At 40.4% G+C, this 26,952-nt stretch overlaps 4 protein-coding genes across 4 annotated transcripts; all 4 read left to right on the forward strand.

Annotated features, from left to right (window-relative positions):
- The first annotated feature begins 1,314 nt into the window (after positions 1-1,314).
- On the forward strand, positions 1,315-5,703 carry parp3 (poly (ADP-ribose) polymerase family, member 3). Its single transcript, XM_084027074.1, has 11 exons — positions 1,315-1,466; positions 1,733-1,938; positions 2,026-2,151; positions 2,377-2,556; positions 2,674-2,812; positions 3,482-3,705; positions 3,790-3,945; positions 4,032-4,118; positions 4,200-4,377; positions 4,488-4,631; positions 4,731-5,703. Exons 2-11 carry the CDS (start codon positions 1,750-1,752, stop codon positions 4,901-4,903), a joined length of 1,596 nt encoding a protein of 531 aa, XP_083883200.1. The 5' UTR covers positions 1,315-1,466; positions 1,733-1,749; the 3' UTR covers positions 4,904-5,703.
- Positions 5,704-7,565: 1,862 nt separating this feature from the next.
- Positions 7,566-10,438, forward strand: gpr61l (G protein-coupled receptor 61-like). Its single transcript, XM_084027597.1, has 2 exons — positions 7,566-7,892; positions 8,760-10,438. The coding sequence occupies exon 2, from the start codon at positions 8,809-8,811 to the stop codon at positions 10,096-10,098; it is 1,290 nt and encodes a 429-aa protein (XP_083883723.1). The 5' UTR covers positions 7,566-7,892; positions 8,760-8,808; the 3' UTR covers positions 10,099-10,438.
- A 5,025-nt stretch (positions 10,439-15,463) lies between these two features.
- LOC311026521 (caveolin-2-like) lies at positions 15,464-17,018 on the forward strand (the record flags this gene model as incomplete). Its single annotated transcript, XM_084030131.1, has 3 exons — positions 15,464-15,616; positions 16,469-16,656; positions 16,859-17,018. 3 exons carry the CDS (start codon positions 15,464-15,466, stop codon positions 17,016-17,018), a joined length of 501 nt encoding a protein of 166 aa, XP_083886257.1.
- A 6,849-nt stretch (positions 17,019-23,867) lies between these two features.
- cav3 (caveolin 3) lies at positions 23,868-26,674 on the forward strand. Its single transcript, XM_084021218.1, is given in 3 exon segments — positions 23,868-24,200; positions 25,170-25,239; positions 25,242-26,674. Coding segments are annotated over 3 exon segments (498 nt in total). The 5' UTR covers positions 23,868-24,077; the 3' UTR covers positions 25,547-26,674.
- The last annotated feature ends 278 nt before the right edge of the window (positions 26,675-26,952 follow it).

A 26,952-nucleotide genomic window follows, 5' to 3' on the forward strand; every position in this document is an offset into this window, starting at 1 on the left:
GAGCAAATTTGGACTTCTTGCTCAAGGGCACTTCAACATGTGGACAGAAGGAGACAGGGGTCAACTGTGTGATGAGTGGAAGTCCCGCTCTACCTCCTGAGCCACAGCCCTCAAAAGAAAGCCATGCATAAACTTAGAATTTATGGGGAATAAGTACAATTTAGATTTCTTCAAAATTCATGACTTTGGGTTTCAAATCTGAGCTGTCTAATATTTATCAGCCTCAACCAACACCATCTGCCAAAAGCAAACAGTCTCTACACGAAATTTACCAGCACAAATATCATCATCTGCTGATTTGGGAGGAAAATCCACCGAAGCTATCCGAGGATACATGAAGCAGTCAGTGCCACTGTGTACACGAGGCAGATGCCTTGGAAAATAGACCCGTACAGTATTTGTGAGTTAACACTGCCATCTTATGTTCAGATTGTTGATTTAATCTTGCACGTTGCAGCATGTAGGCAGCCCCGGGGCCAGCTGTGAATAGAGGATTTGCATATGGAGGAAGTGAACAGATAATCAGAGCATTGTCTTATTAGATCTGCTCAGTGGCCATCATCAAATCACAAATGAGTTATTATATAAACCAGGTACAGCACGTATGCAACAACTCCTTGCTGTGATTGTAAGAACAGAAACATCAGCTTGTGTGTAAAGAAAGTCTATTATAGCCTATGTGTATAATATATTTACAAATGAAACCTGTATAGGATATGTAATGGCTAAAGATCCACTTTAAACAGCACAATAAGTGTAATATTAAGGAGCTTAGTTAGTTCTGAGAACGGTGGATTAAATTTGTAGCCAACTTTGGCCCTGTGAGAATTAACGAGCACAATAAACGTATCCTAAAAAAATATCAAATATAATGTAATAAATATAATGTGACATATACCTTAATATCAACTGTGAAGCTATTATAACAGTCTATACTAGAGGTTGTTGACCTGCTTGGACAAGATTTGATTTTTCGTTAATGTTAACATTTGTAAAGAAAGAAACTGTCTGAGCGGCAAGGGGAGAACAAATAGTCAATAATAATAATAATAATAATAATACACTATTATTATTATTACAATGCTATTATAATTAATAGAATTAGGCTGTTATTATTATGATTATTATTGGGCTATTATTGTTATAATTATTATTATTAGGCTATTATTATTGTTGTTATTATTATTATAGGGCTATTGTTGTTATTGTTATTATTTTGCATGTTTTGAGAGAACCATACCTACTGGAAACCGCTAGGTGGCGGTAGCGGTCCCAGCAGCCGCAGCAGCGAGAAAAGACAATCCAGGATGCAGTAGAGCTCCACCTCTTCCTCTGACTGTAAAGACTGTAAACTTCCCGTAAATCCGAGGGAGACAGTTTAGCCTGCAGTCACACCGGTGACAGCTCCACCTGCGAGGAGACAGTAACTTTTCTATCTCCCGGCTGACGCTCTGTAAAGTTACACGGTGAGTGACAGCGGAGGGACACGCAGGTCGTCTTCTGCACTAGTAGTGGAGGGCGGAGGGAGGGACTATTTTATGCTGCCTTGTTCCAAAACAAAGCAGAGCTACAGTTGCACTATGGTGACTTGCTACTAGCCGTGGCAGTATATAGTAGTAACTCAGTAAATACACGGTATTTGTTTGGAGGAGGACAGGGTTAGCTGCTCAGTGCGGGCATGTCTGAACTTGTCCGGGTTGTGATGACCAAGATGGCAAGTTTCTGTTTCCAGGTACTTCATCCACGGCCATGGCACCAAAGAGAAGAGCTGCTACTGCTGCCAAGGCAGGTGGCAAGAAGAAGGTGAAACAGGAGCCCGAGACCCCGCAGCCCAAGGATGCCTTCACCACTGCTAAAGAGGCCCTTCTGGCTGCAGGGCCACAGGTAAAGGGCAGGAGGAAAGTGGATGAGAACTGCCCATTCTCATCCTCTGGAGAGGTAAGAAAGATGTATTTGTTGTTACATTAAATCATATTTAAGGGGGGGAAACAGAATTTGAAAGCGGTCCTGAATTGTCTCCACCAGGTCCACGAGGACTACGACTGCATGCTCAATCAGACCAACATTGGGCACAACAATAACAAGTTTTATGCCATTCAAGTTATTAAAGACGACAACGGTTACTACACATGGAACAGATGGGGTCGAGTGGTAAGTTCGTCCTGCAACAGATTCCTCCTAAATGGCCTGCTTATATGCTCGTTCATTATATCTTATTTATATTCTTTAGTCACTTTTATTCTAGTATACTTTATTCTTTAGTAATTTGAACACTGGGGTGAGGCCAGATTCTGACAGCTTGTACAGCTTAGTGCGTTTCATCCTGTTACATAAAGCAAGTTACCCCTGATTGCCTCATCTCTAATCTGAATTCAGGGGGAAGGGGGACAATCCAAACTTAACGACTTTGATACGCTTGAGAAGGCTGTCAAGGACTTTGAGAAAAAGTTTAAGGACAAGACCAAGAACAACTGGAGTGATCGGTCGGATTTCGTGTCTCACTCTGGGAAGTACACCCTGATCGAGGTGGATGGAGACCAGGATGCTGAGGTCAAGGTCACGTAAATCTCATTTAATGTGAATTACTTAATGAGTCAGTTACCACCACTCATGACAGACTTCATCAGAGGAAAACTATGGAAATCTCACCGGCTGTACTTCTTGATATTGCAGGTGGACACGGTCGATGGGAAGAGCGTCACAGTCCCTAATAAGGTGGAACCTTGCACCCTCGACACCTCCACCAAGAAGCTCATAGAACTCATTTTCAGCAACGACATGTTCAAGGAGGCGATGGAATGTATGAACCTAGGTGGGTGTGACTCAGTTTACCAACCATTCAATACAAAACAGGTTTGTGCAGCCTATACACACTTCTTTGACCCACATGTTGGGCCTGTTGCACTAAATGGGATTAGAGCTACAGAGATGAATCGATTAGTTGTCGGATATTAAATTAATCGGCAACTATTTTGATAATCGATTACCCGGCTGGGAGTCATTTTTTAAGAATAAAAGTCAAGATTCTCTGACTCCAGCTTCTTAAATGTGTAATATTATGGTTAATTTACACCTTTATTAAAGTGAAATGAATATCTTTTATGACAATTGAGGCTCTTTAACTGCTGTCACTGGCTGACAAACAAAACATCTCTGCACTCTTTTGAAATTTTATCTTGATTTCAGTGTTGCTACGAAATGTTGAAACTTCACAGAGTGCAGAATGTGACGTGTAAATGATTGACCATTGCTACAAAGAGGGAGTGAAGTCTGCATTTACACAATGCTCCCCCTCATCACAGCGTTTGAACATAGCTGCTCCATGTCTTCAGCTCTGCTAACGTGTTTTTCTAATATTTGGAAGTAATTGAAGTAACAATTTGCACCTCAAAGCAAGCAAAGTACAGTGTGAGATGCCTTTTCTTAGCAAAAACAAAGAGAACTAGTCTGATTTGTAGTTTTGTGTGTGGATGTTACGCAGATATCAAGAAGATGCCTTTGGGGAAGCTCAGTAAGGTTCAGATTGCAAAGGGCTTTGAAGTGTTGGAGGAGATTGAGGCAGCCTTGAACCAGAAAAGCAGAAAAACAGGTCTGGAAGAACTTTCCTCAAAGTTCTTCACCACCATCCCGCACAACTTTGGCCGGAGCAGACCGCCAACGATCGATGACAAAGAGATCGTGGATAAGAAGAAAGAGATGCTTATGGTGAGTTTTTCTTCATGGACTGAGCTGTCTTTGTTGACGTTTTCTCCCCCGTGACGTCCCTCTGGTTTGACATGCTCTGTGAAGGTGCTGGCGGATATCGAGCTCGCCCAGACTCTGAAGTCAGAGACAGAAAAGGCTCAGGAGGTGACGATAGAAACGGTTCCTCATCCTCTGGACCGGGACTACAATTCTCTCAAATGCAGCCTCACGATAATGGACAAGGATACCGAGACATTCAAGGTGCTATGTCTAGTGATGATATGGTTCAGTAAAAATAAAGCATGTTGTCCTCCTGACCACCAATAGTAACTGTTTCTCACTTAAAGATCATTGATAAATACCTGAAAGCGACTTCAGATGGCTACCGTAAACCAAAAATCGTCAACGTTTGGGAAGTGGATCGAGAGACAGAGGTAGGACCTGGTTTCAGTCTTGTTGACGTGATGCAGGAGACTGAAGTCCTGTGACCCTCACGCTTACATTGCACATTGCAGGGAGAGCGGTTTAGCGAGAGCGATGGTCTGGAGAACCGCCGCCTGCTGTGGCATGGCACCAACATCGCGGTGGTGGCGGCGATCCTGAAGAGCGGTCTGAGGATAATGCCCCATTCAGGGGGCCGGGTCGGGCGGGGCATCTATTTTGCGTCTGAAAACAGCAAGTCTGCAGGTTACGGTGAGGCTCTACGATTAAACAGGGATCGTGTCGATGTGAATGGAATTGATTGCAATCATAACAATCGTTTGGTGTTTGAAACACCCCACTCTTCTGCCATACATTTTCAGTGCGCACCTCTAAAAACACCGGAGTGATGTTTTTGAGCGAGGTAGCTCTCGGTAAAGAACATACCATCACTAAAGACAACTGCTCCTTGAAGAAGGCCCCTGCAGGCTATGATAGCGTGGTGGCGCGAGGATCAGTGGAGCCAGGTACCGCACTTCTTCAACTCGCACGATAAAATAAATGATAAATGATACCTGTTCTCCCGATATTGTGCGGTGAAGTGGTTAACCCCCCTGAGTTTTCAGATCCATCCAAGGACATCGTCATCACCCTGGAGGGGAAGACCATTGCTGTGCCTCAGGGTAAGCCCATAAGTCAGCCCCAGTTTGCAGGAAGCCACTTCGGCAACAGTGAATATCTCATCTACAAAGAGAGCCAGTGTCGCCTTCGCTACCTGCTGGAGCTTCACATGCAGTAACTCAAGGAGAGAAGCAGCTCCTCTGAAAGAGAAATGTTCCACATCCCCGCTCTGAAGGCGCTTCATTGAAAGCTTGGCTATCTTGTTTTCTTATAATAACACTGCTGTCATTGTGCAAATGTCCCTATCATGAATAATAAATTACTTATGAGCTATTATTTTTTGCACACCGTTAAACGGGCCTGAGTGTGATAGACTGCACTTCTGCTGTAACACATCTCAAGATTTTTTTTATCTCCTCCTGGCCATGGAATTAATATTTGCATTACATTCTTTAAATATTTGTTTGCAAATGATATTCTAGTTTGCGTAGCTTACTTTTTACATACTGCAATTCTTAATTCCATCGGTAATGCTTATTTAAACCTGACCCTCAGAGAGATAATGTCTTTGCTATGTAGGACTTTACAGCATGCCTTTGCAGTTAATGACATTTGGACGGATGTTATATAGTACAACAGAAGTAAAGTAAAGTATATTCTACATTATACTATGCATAGATATGTTTGCACTATGAAGTATAAAGTGCAATTTGTGGCTTATGTTCAAGCACAGGCATAAATAATATATATTTAAAGAAAGACGCAGAAAGAAGTTTCTCTACTATGCAAAGTAATGTAACATGTAGATCATGAATAGCTTCATTAATCTAGTTTTCCTATAATCTATAATACAAATGCCTCCATATGCAGTACAGTAATGAGCAACTCTCTTCTGAATGTAATTGCCGCTGCATTTTTGCACTAAGACCTTATTTGAACCTGTGATTAATTGATAAAATAAAGTCCCAAACCAACCTGTTAGAATGTGTTTTTTTTTTTTATGTTGACAACTTGGTCTTGCCATTGTAGATGTTTTCCAGTATTACAGTTTCCAGTATGTTTCTCAATTTGGTGCTGGATGTCATAAATTGTTTTTTTATTACTTTTTTCCTACATACTTTACAATGACTTTTTGACATAATATACACATACTTTTTTCGACATGCTGTACTATGACTTTATTTTACATGCTATATTATGATTTTTTGACACACTAAACTATGCCTTTTTACATTACTTTTTTCGACATTGTATACTGTGACTTCTTAATTACTTTTTCCAAATGCTATAGGCCTACTATGACTTTTTTGACTTACTATACTCTCTTTTTAATGTTTATTTTCTACATACTATACTATGACTTTTTTTAACATGCTATACTGGCAGGGTTTTTTTTTTACTTTTTCTGTAATATTACATTTTTTAACATGCTATACTATGACTTTTGACTTTTTTGACATGCTATACTATGTGTTTTGACACATAGAGCCTTCAACTGCCCCTCCCCTCGTCTTTGGAACTCTCTCCCACCTCACATTCATCAACTTCATCAGCTCAAATCACAATTTAAAACACATCTGTTTGGATTAGCATACCAGACATAACTTTCACCAAATCCACCTTCATTTCATCGAATTAAATGTTTTGACTTATTTTTACTTACTACTTGATTTTACTTCTCCTACTATTATATTTGTTGCTTTTATGTATGTTTATTAAGGTGTCCTTTTTGACATGCTATACTATAATATTTTTTAACTTTTTTGACATGCTATACTATTACGTTTTTCAGCATGCTATATACTATGACTTTTTTTTGGCATACTATGACTATGTATATAGAAAGTCATCCAAAGTTTGTCATAAAAAAAGTCAGTGTTGTATGTCATAAAAAAAACTTCATAGTATAGTATATAATACAAATCCTAAAACATCATTGTAATAAATAGTTCATAAACAAATTAAATCAATATATTGTTTAAAATGTTTACAAAAATAGCAAAACAATGTTAGAACTTACTTAACATAAATTAAGGTGACCTTGAGAGTTCAGAAAGGAGCCCTTAAATAATTATATGAATAATAATTGAACTCTAAAACCATAAGAGATTTAAATATTTGCATAAGGAAATGGAACTGGAGTCAGCATTGTTGAGTGAGTTGAAGTTGGCAATTGTTACAATCTGTTACTGGCAAAGTCCATCATCATTAACGTTGCCAGTTTTGGAATATCATAACGACTCTTTCCTGACATTTCCTGATGTCCAGTTTGTTCTGTCCTTCAGAGGTGCTCCAGAACTCTAATTAGTGTGACAAAGACGAGGAGACTTCGTACTCAGGTGATCCTCTTCTTCATTCCTAAGGATGAGAGCGCCCCCTTCTGTACTAAGAGCAACATGCATGGGGATATTCCCCTAGTCAAAACTGCCTTTTGGCCCCTTCTGCGCCCTTATTGCCCCCTGGTGGATCTCTTCTGCTCCTTGTGACACCGACTCACTCTGGCTTCTCTTCCCCATTACTTGTGGTAAGCATTTCTTGATTTGGGCTGTAGATACTTAAAATACACACGTAAACACATATTATATTTTATATATATGCCTGTTTATACTTTGTGTGACTATTAAAGTAATTCCCTCCACTCAGTAGCAGTTCCATTGTTTTTATACTTCTTATACCTCTAACATGGTTGAGTTTAGGACCCAGGGAACACTGGGCTCTGAAAGGGGGACAGTGAAGCAAGTGTCTATTTGAAAGCGAAAAAGGAAAAAAAAAGAAAAAAGAATCAAACAGAAGACAATGTGTGACAGTCACTGCCATACACAGCGGAGGACAGCGCTATGAAGGAGGGGTGCGGAGAGGAAGCATCATTGACTATGTAAAATCATTATGGATCAGTGATCAATAGCTCTTTAACTGGAGATCTACATAAGTGATAAGTCTGGATCTCTGGAGCCTGTCAACAGGAAAACTTAACCTCAGGCTCTGAATTAACTGGACATGATGGAATGGATTTACAGATGCAGGACTGACTATTTTACTTAAAAAAAAATAATCTAATACAGGTGGGTTGTGCCTACTGTATCTCAACACATTTCAACAGCTTTGTCAAACACCTGGTGAACCCGTTTGGTCAGAACTCTACCACATAAACACAGAGAGGATCATGGGTAAGTAATTTTATTTATAATCCGTGTTGTTTTTTTAATGCTTTACTCATTTTGCCTAATTTAACTTTCAATGACCAAATGATATGCTTTAAGCACACCATTGCATACTAGGTAGGATAGGATGAATGCCAGGTATTCACATTTAAAAAAAAACAGACTTTCCCCAAATTATTGCCAGGAATCGACAAAGTGTAAAATGGTAGAAATGTGTGTCTTGTAACTGCATTCGCACTGTGTTCAGAGTGTGGCCTTTAGCCAGCTAAAGCTTTAATTGCCTTTTAACTTGTCACTCAGAAAAGATGGAATTGCATTTCTCCAATAATAATGGATTTATAACATCACATTACTTTTTTCCCCCATTTGTCCAACAAAAACTAACATGCATATTAGCACTTCATCACTCATAAAACTGTCCTTTGGTTGTATATCACATCGGCTTGCTACTCCTTCTTCATGAAGTGCCTAAAGAGAGAATTCACCAGGGAAATATCAACAAACAAATATATTTTACTGCAGTAACTAGCTAACATCTTAAGACTAATGAGGCATGTCATTGCTTCTTTATCCTCACAACAACTTTGACATCAGAGTCAAACAGCCCTCAGGCATATGAATACTAATTTCACGTAAACAAGGCTAATCATTGCTGTGTTTTACTGTAAACGTTTTTTTAAACCCACAGTTTTATCTGTTTACACTTAAAACATGCAAGCAACTGTTTACATGTCTCCAATTAGAAATAAGAACATTTAATGAAATCTTTTTTCAATCATCATATGAACAAAATGATCAGTCAGGTAATCTATTATGTCGACATTGTTGTTGTTTTAACTGGATAGATAAATGCTTTCTGTCTTCCCAACACAGGGCGTTCACATACGAAGACATCTGAAATGCAAATGGAGGTTTTGAATGAATGATGGCTGACAAGACCGGTCCCATGATAGCCTCCGCACCACATCACTCAGTGACAAATCTCACCACCGCCCTATGGATTCCTACGGTTCCTGCCGAGCTGGGCGTCGTCACAAGCTCCCAGTCGCAGATCAAAGACCTTTTTGGGCTGTTCTGCATGGTGACCCTTAACCTCATCGCTTTGTTGGCCAACACCGGTGTGATGGTGGCCATTGCCCGCGCTCCTCACCTCAAGAGGTTTGCTTTCGTGTGTCACCTCTGTGCAGTGGACCTGCTGTGCGCCATCCTCCTCATGCCTTTGGGCATCATATCCAGCTCGGCGTTCTTTGGCACCGTGGTGTTCACGGTTCTGGAGTGTCAGGTTTACATCTTCCTCAACGTCTTCCTCATCTGTCTCTCCATTCTAACCATCACGGCCATCAGTGTGGAGCGTTACTTCTATATTGTACACCCCATGCGCTACGAAGTCAAGATGACCATCAACCTTGCCATTGGTGTCATGCTCCTGATCTGGGTCAAGTCGGCCCTCTTAGCTTTGGTCACTCTGTTTGGATGGCCAGCTTATGGACACCACAGCTCCATTGCTGCGGCTCACTGCTCTCTCCATGCGAGCCACAGTCGTCTAAGAAATGTATTTGCTGTGCTCTTCAGTGTGGTTTGCTTCCTGGTTCCTGCGGTGGTCATCTTTGCCGTTTACTGTGCTGTGTACAAGGTAGCTCGCTCCGCAGCCATGCAGCACGTCCCCGCCGTGCCAACGTGGACAAACGTGAGCCCTGCTAAGAATCGTTCAGACTCCATCAACAGCCAGACCACGATGATCACCACCAACCGTACTCTGCCCCAAAGACTATCTCCAGAGAAGGCCTTCAGTGGAGGAAAGGCTGCCCTTACTTTGGTATTCATCGTGGGTCAGTTCTTTGTTTGTTGGCTGCCCTACTTCGTCTTCCACCTGCATATGTCTCTGACTGGCTCCATGCACAGTCCCGGGGACGTAGAGGAGGCGGTCACCTGGCTGGCCTACTCCTCCTTTGCAGTTAACCCGTTCTTTTATGGCCTGTTAAACAGGCAGATAAGAGAAGAGCTGGTAAAGTTTCGGCGCTGCTGCTTGACCCAGCCAGCGGAGTTTGGGACGTCCAGCCATGAGGGCTCTCTTCAGGAGAACTTCCTCCAGTTCATCCAGAGAACCAGCAGCACAGCTGAAACCACATCCAGCTATTCCAACTCCTGTCCCAGAAACACTATGGACAACGGGATAAAGATTCCTGGACAAATACCTGAGGAGCATGCTTAGACGTTGACAAATGTAACTTATGGACCGTAGTGCTAATCCATAGGCCATGTGTTTATTTTTTGATAGCGAGCCTTTTTTAAAAGGATAGATCACATTCATTTCCCTTAAAACAATACTGACATGCCCATATTTACATTTAAATGATTATTGGTCACTGTAATCATTCTCCCAACCTATACTTCTTTCATGTAGGTGATTGTGGATTTTGTCCTCTGTCATTGTTCTGTGCAAAAATCCACAATTTGGAGAATTTGGATAATTCGTCCATCTTATATTATAATCAACAAATGGAACAATGACTGTGAATTTTGTCCTCCACCACATTAATCCGTTGATGGTCAGTGTGGAACTACAGAAACTCACCACTTTCTATGCACATATGAATATTTTTCAGAAAGTGTTTTACATTTGAAATGGGACCCTATCCTTTAAATATTGTACATCTTACCCAGTATTACGCCCAGCACCTTTTACTGTCTAATGCAGGTCTGCTTTCTCATTTTAGGTCAAGATGTTAAGGTTGTACACACGAGACACTGAAATAATGATAAATGTCCCCCTGTGCATATTTTTCATTCACATTACAATTGGTCTGAATTTCATGTTTGCAGAGAATGTTTACAAATGGGATTGTTTGGAATGTAACTACTATAACAAGGTCATAATGGAAATGTTTTATTTAATAAGAAATTCCATATAAACATGAGTTGGTCCCTCTGTATCCTTTTTGTGTGTGCCGTGTGCCAAGCTCTCATGAATCTGAGAGAGAATCCCCCAGATTTCCTGCGTGCAACAGATACGCTGATAGATGGTGAACGTCATCTGCCCCTGTCGTCATGGAAATTGAGTGAGCCTGTGACTCACATAGCAACGAGCACCTTTAGGATGAATGCTTTAGCTTCAGATTCTGATTGATTGATCTACTAATTCGAGTTTATGCCTGCGTTCACATGCCTGCTGATTACACATGGCCTAGAAGTTCAGATAGAGGCTGATTAACATGTGAATAGAGGTTCAGGATAGGGTAACACAAGTCCATATGGACTGCTATAATAGTGCCTGTGAACGGTAAGGCGGAGATAGTGAATTTACAATGGCAATCACTACTGGGCATTGATAATGCTCTGGGAGTGGGAACAAAGTGCAGTTTTATGGCCTTTGCTGTTTGCATTTGTCTTTCACAAACAGCGGCCGTGGCGGCGAATAATATATATATATATATATATATATATATATATATTGCTGTGTGGTTGTCACTAACTGGAGTAAACACAACTCACAGCACAGAAACAGGCTGTGAGGCTTTATTATCCATACACATGTGTGTGTGTTTCTGTCGTTCATTTTATCCTGATAAGTGTCAAGCCATTAAACAGTATGACCAGCTGGGCAACTTTTACATTATTTATCTGGTGTCTCAGAATTCAGGACTTCACAACAAAAATCAACTCGATCTGAATGTAGCATTTGTAAAACCAAATATCAATGACTACAAAAATGAAGTGATAACAGTCTCTTGTGACCTGTCTGAAGGACTTTACAATCACACTCCAAGATTTAAGTTGTTAGTCAGGTAACACCAGATTATTATCTCATTGACAAGCTTATTGCTTCCAAATGTATTGACTCCTTAATTTTCTTTGGCTAATTTGTTTAAGCATAATACAAACAGTCTGATCTTCAACCCTTTATAAAGTGCTTTCAAAAATCAGACTACAGTCTAGTATAAAAAGTTGCACCTTCGAGTATCTACCAATATCTGTGTGCCATCCCAATATATAAACATTACAAGACCTAACATCAATGCTTCTGCAGTGCATTACAAGTGTGCTGAAATCTACAAAAAATGTCCACATTGCAGCATTCATGCACTGAATGCCCATGTATCTGTGTATCTCACACAGCGGCTGCCTGGGATTGTTTCAGACTCGTGTGATTCCAACACTGCCATTAAATCCAGAGCTTAAAGTTTAAAAGTCAAAAGTTAATGAAAAAAATAGATTTACCCATTTCCAAAATTTGGAAAAAGTTATGACCTAACAAATATTCTGCTTCAATCCATATTTGCTGGTGTTTAGCCTTTTAAACAGATTCACTGCAGTCATTATAGACAAAGGACACGCTTGCTTTAACGGGCGGTCTAGGAGCAATCAAACAAAACTGGCAACTGTCATATTCATTAAAATAAATTACTTTTTTTTTTTTTTTACTTTTCTTGGCTCATGAAATGAGCAAAACATTTGCACACCTGTAAGTTGGAATGTGCATATTAACTACGTTCAACAATACTAGAGGGCAAGTGAGGAGGACAGTGTGAGGGAGTTTTTTGATCAATAGAGTCATAAAATATAACGACAGACATTCAAGGCTGCATCCAAAAACCTCAATAGAAACTTAAAATAATGACTTTCTGTCGTCTACAGCCCTAATTATGATACAACACACCTGTGACCTACAGACTCCAAAGACATCTGTGATGGATGTTTGAAATACTTCATCACGCCTCATTACATTTGGAGCTTGACAATATGAATACTGCAGAACATACATCATTGTGACAAATAAACTTCACCATAAAAACGATCAGTTTCATTTAAGCTTCCAGAGTTGTAGAAATTTTGATGAAAAGTATACTTTGTTTCACCAAACCAGCAAATGTAACCAGTGCTTACATTTGTCTTCCGCTGGTTCAAAAGCATACTTAGTTTTTTCCATGAATGATCATTTTTAAATGAATATTGTGATTCTACACACAAATAAGGAGATGCGCCAGATGTAACCTAAATTAGCATCTGTTAAGTAGCGGATCTACAGACACAATCACGACACAATAACAAGGGCTCTTCATCACCAGGGTTTCCAGACACGGCATAAATCATCATCTCATCAGACTACAGTACGCTGCAGTATGCTGCCTCTGGGATTTGGGCATGTGTAAGAGGAAAATGCAGCTGATTTAACGATCAGTTATACAAAAAAAAAGAAATTATGATTTTTTTAAAAACTAAAGAACAAACCATGGCCAACAGAGTGTGCTATATAACAGTGAATTCTCATCCCTCCTCTTTGTTTGGACATTTCTAACAAGAAGGTTGTTTGGAACTTTCAACATGGTCACACGGTTTTCACAATGCGAGTGCTTCTACAGTAAGTGTACATAAGATTGTGGAGTCATACGGCTTCTGCTTTTTGATTATTATCTCTTTACATCACCTGTTCTTTTACAGTGATCTCTTTTTACACATTCCATCCTCTTAGCTTCAAACACTTTACCTTTTTACATTTTAAAAATAGTTATATTATTTTACATATTTTAAATATATTTTACACTTGTTTTTATTATAAATCCATTTCATATTCATGGGTAAACATTGTGTCAGTACTTTTTTGTCAATATGTTAAATACTGTTGGATCAAATAAAAATCACTTGTTTGGGGAAAAAACAGAATCTGGTTTAATCTATAAAACTTTACAGTTACTTGCAATATAACTGATGCAATGTGAGTGTTCAGTAGTTGACTGATAAGACGGCAGGGCAGATGTTGTATGAGACTGCTTGCTGTTTGTTTGTGTGCCTGCCGAGTGAGGGTCAGTGTTGTGAGATTAAACACTCCTGGTCTCACAAAAACATGTGGAGAACTTTGATGATATAATAATCTATGTTTGTTGAAAAGCCAAACAATACTCTACTAATCTAACTAAAGAAGGCACTAGGCACTATATCAAACTATTAGGCTCTTTATGTGTGTATGTCCTTGGCATATATCGAGAACAACATCTGATCTTCTTCGCGGGTGTATTGCTGAAAACCCAAGAACGAGCAGTATTGAATGTGGTGCAACCTGGACATGTTCAATACTAATAACCGTTGAATAAACCAGTGAACAGCACCGTGTGCAGCAGTGGGGGTGGACTGAGTCGAGCATGTTGTCCGAAAAAGTTGTAGAATAGTATGCTTTAAAACTGTAAAAAAAAGTACAGTATGTCATAAAATAGGCATAGTACACTATGTCATATAAAATGTAACATCTATCAGACTTGATATCTGTAACTATCCCAGTGACAGTTCCTGTTCTGTTACTGAATTACTTATCTGGGATGGGTCTGTCGAGGGCTGCAGGGCGATTAGTACTTGCTGGTATCACAGCTGCTAAGAAGCTGATTGCGTTGCGGTGGAAGCCTCCCCACTCTCTTGCCTTCAAGCATTGGATTCTCACTTTTTTAGATGTTGTATTCATGGAGATGTCGACTGCCAGAATCAATGGTGCAAAAGAATCCATTTTGAATAGTTGGCGGGCTGTGGCCAACTCACTAAAGGAGTTATTAAAATGATCATATCCTGATTATGGCTAGTTATTTTTGTTCCCTGTATAGGTGAATGTGTGGTCGTAGAGTTTCCCTCCATACAATTGTGTGTGACTTCTGGATGGGTGGGTGGGGGGAGGGAAGGTGGCACACCTTTTGTTTGTTTTGTCTGTTTTATTTTTTTTTAGTTAATGTATTGGCTTAAGTTTTTTTGGTTAATTTGGCGGCTTTTATGATTTAAGCAATTTTGCAGTTTGCATTTGTTTTGTTATGTTTTGTTATGTAAAATATGTGTTGTATCTTGATAATCTCAGTTAATCAATAAAAAAATTTGATCACAAAAAAATAAAATGTAACATCCAGGATCCAGAACAGAACAGAAAGAAGCAGCTCAACCGCCAAAATCAAAGCTGCATGCGGGTTTGGCCTTCACAAAGCTGAGCTCAGCTGGTTTAATCATATTTGTATCTGCTGGTTGTGTAAATAAGCAACAGTTTGCTAACAAGTTCATATCAACTTTATGAGGTGATAATACTGTATGCGAGTGCTGTGGGACCAAAATACTGCTCATGCAGGTTAAGATCTTAATCACATAAGTTTAGTACATCATTAGGAGGTGTTGCTCATATTCCTAAATACATTCCTGCATGGATAAACCTGTAGAAAGTGCCAAGAACTCTGTTCTTAATGGATCAGTACTGCCACTCTGCCTTCATGCTGGGACTTAATGACCATGGCTGTACTCAAATACTATCATCTTCACTCCATCAATATTTAAGGAGGAAGTGAAGGTTGACGAGCGATGGCCGCCGGCCATTTCTCATGCAGGTCTGAATGAGACAGTGTGTCAGACGGACAATGTCACTAAAGACAAGCCTTTAAAAGCCAATAAAGACATTCCTCGACAAGGAGCAAAGCAGTCAGCAGTCCACTATGTTCCACCTGGGTGTCAGTGACAAGCCAGCAGAGCTGTCCTGCTACGCCCTGCTCATCCTCCATATTTCCAATGACATGCCCTGAGGCATCAACAGAGACCGGAGACAGCTCAACTTAGTGGAAATGGAGGACGGGAGATTAAAAGACACAAGACCAGCAGTGGAACTGATGGAAGTCAGAGTGGAGGTAGATTCTGAAGATCTGAATTCCACCCACAGTGATGCAAGGCCTCCAATTTACAACAGGGATCCAAAAGGAGTCAACAAGAGTCTTAAGGTAACACGTGTGCACTGTCACTGAGGTTTAATTGACATAAAACACACATAAGTGAACTCACAGCACAGACGTTAATCAGAGATATGTAGTTTCTGTCTGGAGAAACAAAACTTGACAGGTCAGTAAAAGAAACAAACCTGCGGTAGATGCTCTTCATTCCACTCCTTCGGTCTCCACTGACCCACGTGTAACTCAAACAATCATCTTGTGTATGCATGTATGTATATATGTTTTTGCATTGATTTCTTTTTGGAGACGAGTCATGATGATGAGGATAAATGCAATTTAGAAAAAAGCTTTTTCAGTAGAAATGTTTATCTAGGCCCATGACTGTATATAATAAAAGTCTACCAACGTAATAACACAGCTCCATTTGAGCCCCTGTCATTGATCCACCAATGCAAAGTATGACTGATGATTCTTTTGTTTGCAATTAAAAAAACAGCTCATTGTAGTTTAATTGTTTGCATTACTCATGATTCTCAGTCTGCATTAGTGGTAGGAATCGTCAGTCACCTCACGATTACATTCAGAGGGTCACAATTGGATTATTAAACGATTCTCGATGCATCACGATGGATTTTTGGATTGAAATATAATGAGAATGTTTCCTTCAAATCTTTCAAACCAATAACTATTTGTGTGATACAGTTGATGTGCTACAAAAAATAGGATCCATTATAGACTTTCCTGCATCGATGCAGAATCGTTCAACAAAGCATCGCGATGCATCATAGAATCGACTATTTCTCCCACCTCTAGTCTGCATGCCAAGATTTTGTCATATATAGCATCCACACCTACATGCTTGAAAAGCTAGAAATCACTTACAGTGTCTGTGTGTGTCTTGAGGTCACGTTTGAGGACGTGATTGCCGAACCTCCCTCGGTGCGGAGCTTTGATAAAGTGTGGTTGTGGAGTCACGCCTTGTTTGAGGTGTCCAGACTGTGGATCTACCGCCTCATCTCCCTCCTTCTGGCAGTGCCGGTCTCACTGGCGGCAGGCATCCTCTTTGCTGTGCTCAGCTGCCTTCACATCTGGTAGGCCTGTTGTCACACTGACATAAGATAGACTAACAGTCAACTGCTAAAAGTGTTTCTTATAAATAAGGAATGTTTAGTAGTTAGTTGAATTATATTAACTCAAACTCTCTCCCATACATGTTTCCCTCCAATGAGAACAGTTGTGAACAGTGTTGAAGAAGTTCTGTTTTATCAATGATATGAGCTCATGTCTCTCCAGGTTAATCATGCCCAGTGTGCGGCTCCTTCTCATCAACATGCACTGGATTCAGACTGTGTGGGGCAGCATCCTGAACATTCTCATCAGCCCCTTATTTAACAGCATTGGAAAGAGCTGTGGTCGGATCAACATCCATCTGGCAAAAGATGAAGGCAGATAGAAAAAACACCGTATATTAATGTTGGTTAAAATGTAGATGGACAGCTAGTCGTTAGAGATTAGCATACAAAGTCCAAACAAGTTATTTATAATCTGCATCATAGCTGTGTGATTATTTTGCATTATTGATCACAAAAACCCCAAATGACATAAAAGAGGCACTTTTACTCCAGCGCTCCATTGAGTCAATGATCTTTGCCACTGCATTTCGATGGGCCATCCAGTTTGAATTTGTTAATGTAAATGTTTTGTGTTGTAAACGTCTTGGCTTAAGTTAATTGCCGGATTTTTATCAGGTTACAGGTGCGGGTGCAACGACCAATCAGCTGATGTTTGTTCCCAATCAGCTGATATTCGTTCTTAATAGTTTGAGCAGTAGCCTATACAAAGGCTGACCAGAAAAGGCTATCAGATGATGCACAGATTCTGAATTGAAAAGTTTTCAGTACTTTTTTGTCTGCTTTTCAAGCCTGCTCATGTCCTCGCTCTGAGACCACGGGGAGCTCCATGACGCCGATCCTGGTGTGTGTGTGTGACGGACCTCGCCACGGAGATTGCGGCGGTGTGTCCTGTCTGAAACTGCTTTTAAGTTGGCTTCCCTAACCCCGACATATACCGTACCCCGGTGGAATGTCACCCAAGCCTATCTGACATGTGTCCCTTTTGTAATGATGATGATGATGCATGACTAATCTAGGGCCTGAATAAGCATGTGTTGATCGAATATGTGGGATAAATGATACTGAAAGTATTGAATGCACAACTACAGAAAAAACAGTAGGAGAATCTGTATAAACCATTGTAATGAAATCACAAAATTATGCAAACACAGAGATCCAGAGGGCAAAAGAGACCAACAAGACACGTCACATCCAGTCTCTGGAAGTGTACATATTTGAGAAAGGCACTCATGACAAATTCATGATATTGATGTAAAGACATTATAATTAGTGAAATTCAATAAATGATTGATGCAACCCCAGTATCGAAGTCAGTAGTATAGGATAATGAATGATGATGAAAATGATGAATGACAAACAACTGGAGCCACGGGGTACTTTCAACTAAAACCACTTTGAAACTTCAGCAGAAAGCACAAATGTAAAGGTTTCCCCTCCAAACCTAGAATTCATGTTAATTAACCGATGCATACCATACATGATGCAGTCAATGCAACAATAAATATTTTAACAGTGTGGACACATAATATAAATCACATGAAACTGGTTCCATAACATGCAGTTGCGATGCATTCTGTCTCCGAAGTGTAACAGTTCCATATCTGCTCCGTTCATTTAAGTTCAACTCTGTTCCTTTGTTGTGGTCAGTTCATCGAGCTAAATTCAGATTATTTAGGCATGTCAAGTCAGTCTCAGTTTGCACTGCACGTTCCATCAAGTAATGAGAAGAATGTCCAAGGATTGCTCACCATCTCCTTCGTCAAAGAAAATCCAAAATCGAACTGTTTCTCCCACATCTTGCTCCCTGTCCTCCTCCTCCTCCTCCTCCTCCTTTTTTTTTAACTGTACAGGGTCGCTCATGTGTAATGTTTTATCCCTACATCAATCATGAATTCATTTTCAATTCAATTCACCATGAATTTTGATTATTAAACGTTTTAACCATAAAATTGGTGTTTGTAACATTATTTCCTTTTGAATCATACAAGCCCCCCCGCGACCCTAAATACAGGATAAGCGGTAGAAAATGGATGGATGGATGGATGAATCATACAACATCATGCATGCCTCGTATTTCACGGTTTTAGTTTAGGTGTGCATATCCTTAAGTCATGTACGTTTAAGTCATCTTTCAAACATACTGCAAATTCTTATTAGCACTGCCATAGTATAACTAGCAACCTAGCTGCACCTGTACATAGCATAATGCTAAAAAAATCCAGCACCAAGTAAAAGATTTGCGCTATGACTCATATTTTATACCGGGTTGTCAATGCAGAAATATGCCGCTTAAACACTCCCAGAATCACAGCAGTAAATACAACATCAAGTTCACAGCAAGAAAGATGTTTCTGTGGCGCAACAGCTAACAGTTAGCCGCCGAGCTAGCCCAACGAGGGTAACCTCACCAATATGCAGCCAAACGTGATTAACTCCTAGCCCACAAGTCCTCAAATCACGGTGTGCTTTACACTCATTAACACAATTATCTCCAAAACACTTGATTTAACGTTGGTTTAATTCGGTTATAGAGTAGCACTCAGTCTAGGGTTCTTGTTTCTCTTCCTCTGTGGTTTTAGAGGCGGTTTGTATTCCAAAAGTTGCATGACCGCCCTCTGTTGGATTAAAAATAAGACGCAATAGAAGAAATAACTTCTCAAGTTGCCGAAGACCAATTCAGGAATTTACAGACTTTGAGGAGAGAGGGTTTAGGGCAGTCCCACAGTCAAATCATCACGAATTTGAGGCTCTCGCAGACATTTTGAGTCCTCTATTCACACTTTCCGTGAATTTCTGCAGACTTTGCATGAGGGAATTAAACCACAAATCATAGCGTTGCCCAAAGGCATTGAAAAAAGGTAAGCCAGTGGTTGAATCAAAGCCAAAAGAGAATTAAAAAAAAACAAGTTGTTGAGAGTCTCTACTGTGTTTTAGTGTAATTAACGGGCACATTGCTTCATCCAGCGTCTCTTCTCTCTGTCAACATTTACATGAAGGATTTAATATGGAACATAACACACAGAGGAGTTGGGCTATATGACACACCTCGTATTCGTCAAGCCTTTCTTTTTATTTTGCTCAACTAAAAAGCTAAATAGATTATTTGACAATTGCTGAATTGACATTCAAACTAAGCAGAAAAAAATGTAACTCAAAACTCAAAATTGTAGATAAAATGTTTAACGTGACATGTCAAGCACTGTCCCGTTGGTCTTCATGCTAAATAAGCCTACAGCCTCTCACACTCAACCATTAACCAGGTGATGCCAGTTGAGATCCTGAGGGTTTGGTGCTTAAGGCCTTACTGGGACATTGGGATCTGGCCTCTCTCTTTATCAATCTAGGCTCTAAAAGGGTCCAAAAGTGTCGCTCATCAGCCCATGCACTTCCTCCTCAGTAATTCTCACACTATCCCAAAACTTTCACACAGCATCCATCAATTCAGTGTTCTCAAATTTCCTTTCAGCAGCACAGTTGATCACCGTGACCAGAAATGCTGAGAACTTAGCGTTATCATTACACAAACAATATTCACCATGCTCCCGACCTGATTGGTTCTCCCTTAATCTTGAATCTTTCCTCTCCTAGCTGCCTGCCTTCTCCTGGACTTCATGCCTTTATCTCTTTCTTCTCTTTGGGCAGTTTTCCCATCATGCTTTTACTGGCGTTCTTCTATTAACTGGTAAACATGACACTTGGTTGACCGCACTGACCATACATCTACTTCAGTTCAGACAGAACTTCAGGTCTGTCTTTATTCCCAGGCAATTTTATTCCAGTCAAGTGGATTTCTCTTTCATTCTCACTCTCATCACTGCAACTTGAGATGTCCTTTTCTTTGTCTCTTCTGCCTTTTCTTCACTTGCTCATTACTGCTGCTTCTTTCAAACTCATCCATGTCAATCTGTTCTGTGTTTCTCTTACTCGGTACCATCAAACTAGAATGAACTTCTATGTGGAGGGGATGGAACTTCTTTCTCTTGTCCAATTGGAAGCCTGCATTGCCTGATATAGCCAATAGTAAGAAAGTCTGTGCAAAACGACCCTGACTGACACATTGTTTAAATGAGGTAATATTTGAAAAAATATTGGAAAGAAAATAATTTCACAGGACCCAATTGTCTACTCGGTTACAGGACATTACAGTTTTTCTCAGTCGCTTTGATTCTTTTCTCAGATCAGAAAATTCTCAGAACTATTAGTTCAACCTCCACAACATTTAGTCATTTGTGTGCATCTACTTCCTCTGAACAAATTGCAAATGCTTTTGGACATGTATCAGTTGCTTTCATACAAGTCTCTGCTGTTTTATAACATTATCATTTGCTTATGTCATGTCAGTCAAAATTAACCATACTTACTTGAATAGTCGTTCCCAATAAAACTAATAGTCTTCATTTCATTGCTTGAGTCATTACATACAAAATTCTTGAACTAGTTATCAAATTCTGTCAAGCAAATTTTATACCTTTCTTTATCATTTTTTCCCCTGGAAATGTCTCCTAAATTGAAGAATTGCTCTCAGGTGAACTTCAGCTTTCACTCACGAGGAGGTGTGTGAAGTATTAGTTGTAACCAATGACAAGCCACTCATTCACAGTCAGTCAGGATGAATCCCATGAACCCTCACTTGGCAAGCGTATATGAACCGAGCAGGACATATAGTGTGGACCATTTCTACAAAACAGGGGAAGAGGGAGAAGAGGCCAAATACATCGGCAGATTCCTAATGAAATTAGGGCTACAGTTGTGGACCATGTTGTCAATCATGGCCTCACGATGGCTGAGGCTGGTCGGAGGGTGAACCAAATGTTGGACCACTGTGAACTGAAGCTCTACCAAAAAGTTTATTATGTTTGTTCTAAATAAGTGACTGTAGTGTATTTTTCTTTTGCACAATGCTGTAAAATTACAAAGAGCATATACAGTAAAAATGTGAAACGTACGTATTCAGTGTCTTGTACTCACTTACTCCCCTAACTACAGCGATGCGTAACTTTACTGTAGTTTTCAAATGGCTGTACCAGTGTGTATACTGCTGTCTTGAGCATTTTCAGGTAGCGTCACCGTGTTCTAACTTTTTTTTTGCATTGGAAAACAGTGAGAGAATAAACTGTCATAATGAAAACATGACAAAGCCATTTGAATATCTTGTTCATAAACAATGGTGTCAAAACTTTCATTTTGATGACACTGGCAGTTTCATTGACATGAATACTTGCTTTTGAGGAATGGACTCTCCATTTTGAGCAAGTGACGTGATTTTGCAGGTTATCCACTAGGTTTTGCAGTTTGCACTAATTGTTTTGAGAAATGCACTAACTGCTGTGCAGATGCTAATAGTGATGTGAGAAAAGCACCAAAGCGACTGAGAAAAACTGTAATATTAATTTATTAATTTAAATACAAAATAAATGTAGACTATACTGTGTAACTTGCACTAACTGGAGTCGAGTTACAGAGCTAATTTATACGATAACATGTAAGTATTGTCAGACTGTTATAAAGTACTTTATGCTTTCTCTTAGTGAGGTGTTCACATTACATTGAGTTCAGAAATAGTAATATCAGACAGGCTAAGTCAATATAATAAGGGGTTCGACATGTTGTTGCTAAGATCAATACCAATAATGACCAATGAAAATTTTCTCATCTAACTCTCGCCAAGTGTTTTCCCAAATTGGATTGATGATTTAACAAAAAAAATAAATAAAAATGAATAAAAAACCTGTGACAAAGGATTGCTCTCAGAAACTGAGGTAAGTAATAAGATATTTGAAATGTATAGGAGATAGTATGTCATTTTGTAGCACCATGTGTCTAGTAAAACAGCCCTGACCATGAAAGTAGCCCCCGTTTATTCCCACTCCTATTACATTCTATAAGACTCTAAATATAGGTGTGAGAGCCTGGTGTGTCTACATTAAATGAAAGACAGCAGCCAGTGCAGCCTCATCTTATTGCATTGACACGCATAGAGGCATAGGTATGCCCACCACCACTCTTCACTGAGCTATTTCTGTCCCCCTGCCTCCATGTCTAACTGGTCTCAACTCTCTCCATACTCCTCTAATTGCTCTCTATCACATGCACTCAGATCCCATTCCACCCCACCCTCCCTGCCTCTGCCACCAGGGAATCAGGGCAAAAATGCCAACCCATGCAGCCAAGTCACGCTTCCTGTACTGTTCTTACACCCCACTGACTGACTGAGTTACATAGCAGCAGAGTGCTCGGGGTGCTGCGAGACCCTTGCACCGGGTTTCATAGGTACCGCCTCCTCTTCCCCCTCTTATTGGCAGCACCGTGCTGAATGTTTATGCGACCTGCTGATATAGAAAGCGATGACTGATAGCAACAACTGCACGGCTGCAGGAAGACTGAATCAGAGTTTATTTTGGGGGACTATTAGATTTAATGTTTGGCCTTTGCTAAAACCAGAAATAACTGGAATAAGAGCCTCCTTGTGTGAACTCTCTCTATTGTGCACCACTAGGACATGTATACACTTCAAACACTTTATTAAACATAACGCATTTGCAAATATATTAACATGCAATATAGGCCCATTTCTCTTAACAAGTTAGTTCTCATTGCAACACAATATTACTACTCCATAGAGTGTAAGTCAACTGATTACAGTGAGACAAGAGGTACGGTAGAGTTTTTTTCAAACTGGCTTCATGTCAACAAATAAGGCGATATCTACAAACCACCTCACCACCTGACTTACATCGTTTAGCACGATGAAGGTGGTGAGCTGATAAATCCTGCTTCGGTAAAGTGTATTTCAATGTGACTCATATCCCTCCTCCCGAATGACAAATTAAGGTAAGATTGTAAATCTACAATAACATTACAGAGTAGTACTATCCTTGTACTGACGGTGACATTGAGTATCATTTTTGTCTGTCTTCTGTTGTGCAATTTAGCTTTTCAAATTAAGTTCAGTATTGTGACGCAAAACACCGTGTCCCACCTTAAGTCAGGGCCGGAGGGTTTGTGCGTAGTGCCTCACTGTGTGGTGGAAGTTCGTGCCACTGTGTAAACCCTGCCCATGTTAGCCCCACAACCTTATGTGAAATGTGACACAGCTCTGGGTTCTCCTTTAAGGCATGCCTTTTCTGTCTGTGTGCATTACATTGTGTGTGCGCCTACTGTGTGTGTGTGTGCGTGTGTGGGTGTGTGTGCGTGCGCCTATGGTGGGGGTCAGGCCTCCATTTTTACCAGGATGTCTGCAGCAGCTGTCCTCTGGCATGCCAGAGGGAGCGTCACAGTGGTGATACAGGGGTTTAGAAGTGAACCGAAGCGGCTCCGTGCAGTTTGATCCAGGAAGGTTCGTTCTCCCCGTCTCCCGTCCACGACCTGCAAGGCCCACCATGGCGGATCAGTACCAGTACAACACCAACACCAGCGAGGAGAAGTTCGTGAAGGACAGCCACACCAAGGAAATTGATCTGATTAACAGAGATCCCAAGCAGATCAATGAAGACGTGGTGAAGGTTTGTGCAGCACGGAGACACCGCCCTGTCACAGGGAGGATTAACAACATAACCTTGTCTTTGAAGCAGAGGGAGAAGAATAAATACAAGTGGTATAGGAAAGAAGACAGGCAAACAGGTTATTATACAGGTCTGGGAAATCTTTAAATAGACCAAGAGCTATTTCAGTTGCCTGTGCAGAACCCAAAGTTTATTTTGGGAATGGGGTAGAAGGGTGTGAAACTGATACACTGTGCCGCTGTGGTTTATTAAGGTTCGACTACTGTTTATTAGCGATTGTTGCCATGTTATCGTGGACCGAAAAAAACATTCAGATTATGTTTTGTTTGACTTGAAGGGGGTTCATGTAAACATGGTCAGTGAAACATTTGATCAGTTATGAGTAGAGCATGTTTAGTGTCATCAGGCTCAGTTCGGAACGATTTTTAGATTTACATTACTTATCCATGCAATCATTTTCTTCTCACATAACTTTTTTCTCCTTGCCTTACCAGTAAAGAAATACTTACTATATATAAATAAATGAATACCTAATTAGTTAGTTATTTGCCAGCTTTGGGGGACTTTTGCTGAGTTTGAGGTGAAGTATGGCATACCTTGTGGAGCCATTTATTCAGAGGATGATCTCAGGCTGATGTCTCGACGGGAAACGGACTCGTTACGATGCGACTATGATGATGTCATGTCAAGGAATTTAATAGCTGATTCTCAGCTTCAAATGGGACGGAGCCTTTCCAAAGGATCAGGTGACAAATTGAAGACTGGGAACAGATTGAACCATTGTACAGCTGCTATGTTGTATTTTATGAGTTGAACTTTGATTCTTAAAAAAGTGTGGTTGGAATAGACCATTTAGGGTGATTTAGATCCAGCATTAAAAACCACTCCAAAACCCTTTCTCTATGATGTGACCCTAACACAGCTTTGTGTGCACTTTCTGATCAAAGTCTCTTTTAAATGTCCTCTTAGGTGGACTTTGAGGACGTCATCGCAGAACCCGATGGTACACACAGCCTGGACGGTGTGTGGAAGCTCAGCTACACACCTTCACTGTGTCCAAGTATTGGTGCTACCGCATCTTGTCCGCTGTCTTCGGCATCCCCATTGCTCTGCTCTGGGGCTTCCTGTTCGCATGCATCTCCTTCTGCCACATCTGGGCTGTGGTTCCCTGCATCAAGAGCTGTCTGATTGAGTCACAGTGCATCAGCCGCATCTACTCTCTCTGCATCCAGACCTTCTGTGATCCCTTCTTCGAAGCCCTGGGAAAGGTCTTCAGCAGTGTGCGTGTTGTATTGCGCAAAGAGTCTAAGAACTCACACGCCAGTGTTTATAGTATGGTCGGATGAAGTGCCGTATCTTTTTATACACCCGAAGCTCAGTCCTGGTATCTTGCTTACTCCCTGATACTCCTCCTACCCTTTCATAACATGCTGTTCCCCACCCAGCCATTCTCAGTCCCCTGACCCGACATGTCCGGTGTGCCTCTGCCACCAGAAGCTCTGCGACAGCTGCAGCAGGCGGCGTTGTTTGGTGACAGCCTGGCACTCCTGAGGGCCCAGTGCTCCTCGCTGAGGGAGAAGAGGACTGCTTGCCATGACGAGGATCTGTATGCCCTCATTTTTTTTGTATCACAAAAGCCAAAGACAACAGCTACTCATGCACAACGAATTAAATTAACTCCCCAACAAACAGTGCTGCACCTGTGGACAATGCTGCATTACAGTACATTTGGCCATTCTTAAAAGTTACGTTAAGATTTAACCATAAAAAAGGGATTGAAAATGTTTTCTCTACAGAATTATTTTGTAATTTCTGATGACTCCACAGTAACTAATAGAATTATTGTATATGTTTATCTGATAAGTGGCATATTAAACATTCTTAACCGCACATTTCAGTCAACAAGTAGGAATATAACTACTGATGGAGTACAGTGAAAACCTCTCTATAAGACCCCAATGTAATTATGTAGAGAAGTATGATATCTTTGCTGCTATTGTGCACCTGCAGTAAGGAAAGGTTCACTCTACATGGGCTGAAACGAACCTAAAGATGCTTTACAATCAATGAAACTGTCCTTATAATAACCATATTGCACCACTGGTTCGGTGTTTGACTGAAAGTACATTATTTTTGTGATTCCATTACATTATAAGAAATACGTTTTAAGATTCTCTTAATTGTGTTTCAGTGATATTTTTTGTCAACTCCAATCAACCTGCAGCGACCCACTAGAGGTTGCTGTCGTGTCTTTATGTGGTGTCTGAGATGGTGATGATTCAGAGTCACCACACCCTTCTTTGTTTATAACCGCAGTGTGCGTGTTCCTGGACAGCTCATTTTTTCTTAATTGTGTGAGGAAATGCACAGTTAGAATGTGTAACAGCAGAAAGCAGTGTAATGGACAAGCAAGAGTGATTTATTTGCCAAAACCTACAGAGGCTGTGAATATGGATATGAATAAAAACACAACCAAAATGCAATAAATGATTCACAAATGTATCTAATTTCTGCTTTCTGTAAAGGATTCATTAAACTTGTGCGATTACTAAAAAAATGTATTTCATATACTGCCCTCTATGCTTATTGTCATAACATACTCATAACCTTTGGTCATGAAATGCATAGCAAAGGTCTTTGATGCAAGATTTTAGTGCCAATTGTTGCCTTTAATGGATTCATGTTTTTCATGATTTCTCCTGATATATTTTCCACTGCTGCATATTTATTTAATGAAAATCAAGTTATCAAG

This window comes from Eutrigla gurnardus (assembly GCF_963514095.1).
Source record: "Eutrigla gurnardus genome assembly, chromosome: 2".
Lineage (NCBI taxonomy): Eukaryota > Metazoa > Chordata > Actinopteri > Perciformes > Triglidae > Eutrigla > Eutrigla gurnardus.